Source organism: Phascolarctos cinereus, unplaced genomic scaffold (assembly GCF_003287225.1).
Source record: "Phascolarctos cinereus isolate Bilbo 61053 unplaced genomic scaffold, phaCin_HiC Scaffold_4;HRSCAF=312, whole genome shotgun sequence".
In the NCBI taxonomy this organism is placed as follows: Eukaryota; Metazoa; Chordata; class Mammalia; order Diprotodontia; family Phascolarctidae; genus Phascolarctos; species Phascolarctos cinereus.
Genome location: NW_027555847.1, coordinates 4101662 through 4110338, shown reverse-complemented (window position 1 = coordinate 4110338; position 8677 = coordinate 4101662). Strand labels below are relative to the sequence as shown.

Below are 8677 nucleotides of genomic sequence, written 5' to 3'. Positions count from 1 at the left end.
AGCAATACAGAGTCCAGAAGAAACTGGGTGCAAGCTTGAAGGACACCCAATATGGCAAGGAAGTAGCACGGCTCCTGGGGGCTAGAAATGCTTCTTCCCCTCTATGGGGAAATTCCCCGTAGGCATGTTGTAGATATACCATTGGGCTCCTTAGATCTGCCTTTCCTCATCACATTCCACCTGTGCTTGGCTCCCAGTGTAGCTGTTTCTGGTAACTGCTACCATCACAAGGATGCTTCCAGGGTGCTGAGAAGACCCACCAACCCTCAGAAGTTCACAGGGTTTTCTTCTGGCCAAGGCATGGGAGAGGGGAGGAAGATAGCAAAGCCCCAGCTCTTTATTCTCCCTTCTAAACATTCCTTCTCAGGTACTTGGGCTTAGCCAGAGCAATGCTCTCCTCTCTGAAGCCAGAAGCTCGACTCCTCATGTTCCCAGCTGGCTCACTCTTTTATAGATGGCCCCACAAGAATTGACCCTGTGCCTTCAATTCAGCTGAACACACTCCAGCTCATCTGAACACTTTCTAAGATATCTAAATTAATTTGGCATTTACTATTTATCCTTTCATTACAAACATGTATAATCAAGCAAAACAAATTACCTCATTGGCCATGCCCAAAAATGTCTCAATCTGCACTCTGAGTTAAGAGGTGGATAGCAGGCTTCATCGGGCAGCCAGGTGGTGCAGTGGATAGAGTGCTGGGCCTGGAGTCAGGAAGACTCATCTCCCTAAGTTCAAATCTGGCCTCAGACACTTACCGTGTGGCCCTGGACAAGTCATTCTACCTGTTTGCCTCGGTTTTCTCATCTGTAGAATGGGCTAGAGAACGAAATAGCAAACGACTCCAGTATCCTTGCCAAGGAAATCCCATGGAAATCATGGGGTCACAGAGAGTCAGACGTGACTGAAAAACAATGGCAAAAAGTAGGTTTTGTTATTTGTCCTCTGTAATTGAAATTGGCCATTACATTCATCAGAGTTGTCTTTCAAAAAGTTTTTTTTTAACCATGTTGTTGTTATTGAATACATTTCTCTCCTAGTTCTGCTTCTGTGATCAGACTTGTGCTTTAGGAAAATCACTTTGGCAGCTGTATGGAGGATAGACCAGAGAGGGGACTGAGGCAGGCAGAGCAGTGAGAGGGTCACTGCAATAGTCCAGGTTGGAGGTGAGCCAGCCTCATGGTCTTGGTAGTGAGAGGAGAGAAAAGGAGGTGTGTTCAACAGATGGTTGCAGTAAAATCCACAAGTCTTGGCAGCAGATTGGATCTGGGGGTAAAGGAGAGAGAGCAGTCCGTGATGATCCTGAGCCATGAGCCTGGGAGCCTGGGAGGATGGGGGGTCCTAGCCAAGTTGGGAAAAGCAAAGGTTTGGGGGAGGGGGAGTCCTTTCCCTCAAAATGAAGAGGAGGGGGCCTCTGACTTACTGCCCCTCTTTCAGCACAGAGCCTGCCACACAGGTCATGACCCACAGTCACGCGGTGTTCTGAAGGCCAAAAGGGTGTTGAAGAAGATGGAATTTCTCCAAGGGCACCTGTAGGGCTGCTACTCTGGAGTCTAGGCTCTCATTTAGATCAAAAGCGCCCCAAGAGGCCAATGCTAGGTACAGAAAGGAGGGGGGCATCATTGGAAGCTTGCGGAGAAGTGGATGAGTTTTAGCTGATAATAGGTGAAGGGCAGACTACATTGGAGATAGAAGAGAGGCCAAATTCATCAGCTTGTAAGGCCCTCCACTACTGGGTCTTAACCTGCCTTTCAATCCAGTGTGCTTACAATGTGCGGAGCAGAGTGCTAGGCACTCAGAGTCGATCCATCAATAGACATTTATTAAGCATCTGTTGTGTTCCAGGCACTGGGTGCTGAGGATGAAGAAACTAAGATGAAATAGGCTCTTCAGGTGGCTCAGTGGATAGAGCTCCAGCCTTGGAGTCAGGAGGACCTGAGTTCAAATCTGGCCTCAAACACATAACATTCACTAGCTGTGTGACCCTGGGCAAGTCACTTAACCCCATTGCCTCACCAAAAAGAAAAATAAAGAAATGAAGAAAGAATATTAGCTTCTCTTAGGGAGACAATATGGACAAGTATAGGTGTGCAACAGGCAACTATAAGGTTGTGGGGGGGGAGGGGAGGCCACCAGGCAGCAGCATGTAAGAGAGATCTGGAAAAGTCCCATGATCATTGATTTAGACCCAGAAAGGTGCGTTAGAAGTCATCCAGTTCCACCTCCTCGCTTTACTGATTAGAAGGCTAAGGTCCAGGATTACGCAGCAATAAGTGACAGAACCAAAATGCAAACCCCAGGCCCGCAGCTCCATGTCCAACACTTTTCTGGATGCAGACATCACGGCATTTGGGGGTTTGAGTTGTCAGGTTTGGTAGGGAAGACAACCACTCCCTCTCAGATGGCCCCCACCCTCGGGTGGTCAGAGCCATGCTTCCAGCTCCTCCTTCAGCATCCCAGGGACTTGGGTTTTCTGTAGCTCACATCTTCCCTCAGCTGCTGGGGAGAGCTTTCCTTGACTAGGCCTTACTCGTGAAGTCACGCACAGGGCAGTTGCTAATTGTCTCAGTCGGGGCTTAGAAAGAAAGATTCTCCTTAACCAGCCTATGTCACCATTGCTTAGCTCATTCTTTGTCTAGGGAAGTCCATGAGGATCCACATCCATGTAACATAATCTTTTTTTTTTCTGCTTTGTGGTTGCTAATTACTGGCCAGTAACATCTCTGGGGTTCCTCTAGATTCTTACTGGGTGGGGGAGGAGGGGAGGTGTTGGGGGAGAAATCTCAGCAATTTGGGAAGAGATTTGCCTTCTCTGTGTGTCCTCAGGGTACCCCCCCTCCCCTTCCCTCCTTTCCCATATCTCATGTTCCTTTTAATCACTCCCAGTGTGCTGTCCTTCAAGCACCACACATACTGACATTTTAGAGAAAAGTTTTTCGTTACATTTTTCAATTAACAAGAATTTCTTTTCCTTGTCACTCCTCACTCGGCGCTGAAAAAACAAAATCGAGTCCTCTAACAAATATATGTAGTAAGTAAAACTCAGCCCCAATGATCACGTTGGAAAAGATGTGTTGTTCTATGTTCCTAGTTAGGTCATGCCCTCCCAGTCAGGAGGGGGGTAGTACTCATTGTCATCCATGCCGTAGAATCCTGCTTGGTCACTGCACTCCTCCGTTATTGTGTCTCTCGGAGTCGTTTGTCTTGACCACGTTGTTATCGTACACACCATTTTCTTGGATCTTCTCCTTTCACTCTGTATGAGTTTATATAAGTCTTCTGTTTCTCTGAAGCCGTCCCTTTCACCATTTCTTATGGCACAAGAATATTCCTTGACATTCTTATGTAAACTTTTGATTGGCCTTTAACTAGCGGATGGGCACACCCTTGGTTCTTTACCACCACAGGAAGAGTTGCTATAAAAGTCTTTGTGCATATGTGTTCTTATCTGCTTTTCTTTGCTCTCTTTGGTGTATTGACCTAATGTTAATAATCATTGGATCTGAAGGCAGATACCCTTTAGGAGTTTAGGAGCTTTTCAGAATGATTGGACCCATTCACAGCTTCACCAACTATACATTAATGCACCTGTTTTCCCATAGCCCCTCCAACATTTGTTGTTTTCATTTTTTTTTATTAGTTTTGCCAATCTGCCGGGTGTGAGGTATGCTCTTAGAGCTGTTTTAATTAGCATTTCTCTGTTAGTGATTTGGAGCATTTTTAAAAATCTGGCTGTTGATAGCTTGGATGTCTTTCCTTGAGAACTGCCTATCCATAGCCTTTGACCACCTATCAATTGTCAAATGGCTTTTACTCATAAATAAAACCTTGAATCTGGTTCCTGTTTAAGAGCCATTGGTTGATACAGAAATTGAATAATCTTAAAAAAAAAAGCATCATGGAATGGTTTGAAAGACATAATAACTGGTCAATGCAGTTACCACCCAGGATTCTACGGGACTGACAGAGAGGCTCAGAGAGAGAGCCAGCAGGGAGGAAGAGGAGGAGGAGGAGGAGGAGATGAGGAAGAAGGAATTTCACTATTACTCTTCTCAGGACCAGGGAGTTGCTACAGTCTCCCTGCCCCCACCTTTTCGCCTCAGCATTCTCTGTCCTGTGGGTTCATGGTTTTAGAAGCAGTAATGGAGGCACTGGGGAGCAGTCCGTCCCTTCTCTCCTCCCTCAGTGGTGCAGAGACCATTGCACCCCAGTGCATAGCTCACCTTTTGTCTTTTAGCATTGACTGCTCCAAGCTCTGACATCAGTTCTGAGTCTGTGCTTTCAGGTGTGTTGGCTATGGTGGTGCTGATTTAGCTGTGTGTAAATTGGTGCCTCTCAGTAGGGATGTAAGCTATGTGAGGGCAGGAACTGCCTCATTTTGTTGTCTCCCTAATGGCTGGCACACACTAAGCCCTTAATAAGTAGTCTGAATTGAATCACAGACCTTAGCAGGCCCATTTTACAGATGAGGAGCTGAAGCTCTGAGTGCCCTGCCTGGGGTCACACAGGATTCGAATCCTGGCCGCCTTGGGCATGACTATGCTGCCCACCCAGGCCCACATTTCCAAGTCTCTAACCAGTTCTTGGTTCCTGAAGATGTCTCTCCACAGCCCTCCCCTGTGGCTAGGCCTCCTTCCAGAAGGCAGAGTCTGGGCACCAGTAAGGGCTTAGCCAGTGTTGTGTTCCACAGACCCTAAGCACCAGCACTGTGGGGGACAGGAAGCTCTTGGGGGACACAGCTCCCCAGGGGATGAGACACAGAGGAGTCAGAGTCAGAGCTCTGCTCCTAGCACCTCGCCTTGGTACTTGTGTGCCCAATGGTGGAGATACTGCCAAGGCGAGAGAAGAGAAACCCGAGGCTACTGCAGTTCCCAAGACACAGTACAGAGAACAGGAGAGGGCCCCAGGAGAAGACCCTGTGGGGAATGGTGTCCTCTGGGGGCCTTGAACCTGACTGGTTCAGTGAGCTGGGCCTGAAGTCAGGAAGACCTGAGTTCAAAACCCACCTGAAACATTAGTTGTGTGATCTTGGGCAAGCTATTTAACCTTGGTTTCTTCATCAGTAAAATGGGGATAATAATACTCCTCTCTCCCAGGGTCATTGTGAGGGGGAAAAAAGGAGATTCTATTGGTAAAGCTCTTAGCACAGTGCCTGGCACACACAAGGTGCCTAATAAATGCTTGTTCTCCCTTCCCTTCTTAGCTTTATATTCCTCCCAATGGGGAAGCATACAGTTTCTGGCTTCACCCTGCTCTGGCTACACCTGCTTTTTCTCTGGTACTTTCACCCAGTGGCACAAACATTTGGGGTCTCCTCTGGGTCTGGGCCATCTCTTAACTGGACAGCCCTGTCCCTCAGGGCCCTGGATTGTCACCCAGGACAGGGGGTGTCACTTGAGAGAGCCTTTGGGCTTGTCTTAAGAGACTTGTTGTTTGTAGAATGAGGAAGGGGGACTCTCGGCTCTCTGCTTTGGTCAGACCACTAATGGAGGACGGCATTCTGTTCTCAAGAGAACATTTTAGGAAGTTCACTCTCAGCAAGTCCAGGGGAAGAAGGTGGTCAGGTTCTTGAGGTAATTGGAGACCAGGCTGTGGTGAGCCCATCTAGCATCGAGCCTGGCCTGAATCTGCCACTTAGCAGCTGTGTGACCGGGAAGAAGTTGCTTCCCCTCTTGGGGGTCCCTCTTCTCAGTTGTCAATGACAGAGTGGAATGGGTGGCCTCAGGCCTCTCCAGGCTCTAAGGAGAAAATGCTAAGCTTTTCTGAACATGGGTATTTGGGTTAGAGAAGAGAAAGCTGGGGTAAGTGTATGTGTGTGAGTGTATGTATATGTATATGTATATGTGAGTGTGTGTATGAATGTATATGTGTGTTTGTGTTTGTGTGTGTATGTGTGAATGTATGTGTATGAGTGTGTGTGTAAGTGTGTTTGTGTGTGAGTGAGTGTGTGTAAGTGTGTTTGTGTGTGAGTGAGTGTGTGTGTGCGTGCGTGTATGTATGTGTATGAGTGGTGTGTGTGTGTGTGTGTGTGTGTGTGTGTGTGTGTGTGCTGGGCAGGGCTTCATCGCTGTCCTTCATTATCTGTAGGGCTCTTTTGGCTAAGGGGTATTGAGGTGCCAACAGACAGGACCAGGAGCCAGGCAATTAGCTCCTTGACTCAGCCTGAGTCCTACTTGGGGCATTAGGGAGCCCTATCACCAGCCCGAGGCCTCCGAGGCACCCTCCAAGATCTGGCCTCCTCTTGCCGCTTTGTGCAGTCCTAGGACCCTGGACAGTCCAGCAGGCTCCTGGCTCCACCCCCCGGCTTCCTTTCCCCGCCTCCATCTGGGTAGGCCCTGCCCTACTCAGTCAAGACCAGGGGCCCAGCGGAGGGGGATGGGACAGACGATCGGCTGGCCCAAGCGACGGAACCAGCCTCTGGCTCTCAGGCTGAGGGTGCACCCCTCACCATGCAATGCTTGGGCTGGCGCCCCCAGCGGAACCACTCCCGGGAACTCTTCTTACGGGAGCAGAGCTTGAATGTAGCAGCGCTCAACTCCCAGAGGCTGGGTGAGTGGGGTCAGCCCAGGCTGGAAGGGACGGGCCGGAGCTGGGCTTGGGGCGGGGGGGGACCGACGGGTGCGCGACCCGGCGAGCGCGGTCCCGCTCCTGGCAGGAGAAGGTAGAATCTCTTCCGCCCGCCCCCTCCAGACTCCTCCTAGTACTCGACACCGTGCTTGGGGCAGTGCGCCCGTCTAACTTGGGCAGTGTGCATGCTGGCGTGCGCAGGGCTGCCGAGGCGCAGCGGGGCTGCCGAGGCGGAGCGAGGCACACCTGCGGCCCGGGAGCCTCTCCGGACTGTGAGCTGAGGCTCTGCCATGGAAAGGAGGGCAATCCAAGGCCGCGTATTCCCTCGCCCCCAGAGCGCAGGACGTCTAGGTTCCTGCCCAGCTCTGCCACTTCCCAGCTGGGCTCTGCCAACAGGTCCCTTCCCGTTCCTGAGCCAGCTAGCCATCTGGGACCTTAGAGGTAGAGATTCGATGTGGCAGGAGATAATGGATGCACAACATGGAGACATCTGTGCGCTCTCCACATCTGGGTGCGTCTCTGAATGTGTATGTGGGTGTGCATGGGATTATCTGAGTTGGCGTCTATGATTGTGTATATGAGTGAGTGTGATCTCTCCAGCCGTGGCGCTCTATAGAGCATCTCTCCATGTAAGACCTTATGTTTGCACCATGCACAATCAGCACACTCATGTAGCTGTGCCCATACACGTGTTTGAGGAGTAACTGCAGAGTGCAGGTGTGCATGTCTAGAGGGGAGACAGCGGCCAAGTAATTGGTAGAAGTGAAGTTTCATAGGTGGAAATACATGTGTGTGCATTTGTGTAATTACTTGTCTTGGTACATATGAATCTGCGTGTGTGTGAATCTCTCTGTGGCCCAGTAGGGGATTTGGATTGGTTGGAGGTAAGAAGAAGATTAATCTGCAACCTTCTCTTTGGCTCCGGTCTTTGAGGGCTGTCCCCCCTCCTAGTCAGAATGGCGTCTGGGAGGTTGTTTGTTTATGTATACATGCGTGCATGCATGCATGCATTATGAATGTGGTGGAACACACTGGGCATTCATCCAGTCCCTATGGACATTGCTCCCTGAGCATGCCTGCAGTTTCCAAGGCTCTCTTTCTGGGGGCTCACTATCTCCATCATTAGCTAAGAGGGAGAGAGTCTTGGCCCCAGGCTTGGAGAGTAGGGACTTGGGAGTATGGATTTGAGTTCTGGCTCTCCACAGGGGCACAGGATGCATAGAGGCTGACCCTCACCCAGCTATAAGACAGCATCCTTCCCTGGCTCACTCCCTCAAGCTGCTTGTCAAGTGTGGGAGGCCCAGGATGAGGGGTGCCCGGCTGGGGTATTATTAGCAAGGTCAGCAATAGGGAGAGGTAGAGTAAATGTCATTTCACAGCCTCAGCAGGAAGGAGGGCTCCTACTCCTCCTTGTGAGTGGCTTCCTAGTGAGGGGGACACCAGGCCAAGCACACCCCCCCCAACCCACCCAGAAGGCACCTAGTCTGCTCTGCTCTGGTACGTGTGCTGAAGTCACTCGGAAAATATTTGTGGATAGATTCATTCTGCCACCATAAGACCATAGGTCTGGGACTGGAAGGAGCCTCAGGACCCCTCAAATGAGATAACTGACATAGAGAACTTTGCAAACCCACCTTAATAAGGCTCTACATAATGAGAGTGATAATAATAGTTAATATTTCTATAGGGTTTACTATCTGCCAGGCACTGTGCAGAGCCCTTTGTGCGTATCTCCTTTGATCCTTACAACTACTCTGACAGGGAGGTACGATCATTTTACAGATGAGGACACTCAGGCAAACAGAGGTGAAGAGACCTTCTCAGGTTCATGCAACTGGTGAGTGTCTGAGGCTGGATTTGAACTTGCGCCCTGTCCATTTTGCCACCTCACTGCCCCAGCCGTTATGTAGTATTACTGTCTATTGCAATCCACTCATTTTATAGTTGAGGACACAGGCCCAGAGGTTCTAGTGACCCATGGAGTCAATGACAGACCTGACTCCAAATCCCAAGCTCTTTCCACTGAGACACACTGCCTCCACTGACTACAGACCCCTGTCCCAGGTAGCAGCTTCTCACCAGTTTGTTAGTCAATTAGTTTGACTTTTA

General features: G+C 49.8%; 1 protein-coding gene across 1 annotated transcript in view; it reads left to right on the top strand.

Moving 5' to 3' along the window:
* Positions 1 to 6352: 6352 nt before the first annotated feature.
* PLCD1 (phospholipase C delta 1) overlaps positions 6353 to 8677 on the top strand; it is a 33777-nt gene continuing 31452 nt past the window's right edge. Inside the window, exon 1 of the mRNA XM_020964464.2 lies at positions 6353 to 6559. Within this exon, the coding sequence (XP_020820123.1) occupies positions 6451 to 6559 (109 nt within the window). The 5' untranslated portion in view covers positions 6353 to 6450. The remainder of the gene's footprint in view (positions 6560 to 8677) is intronic.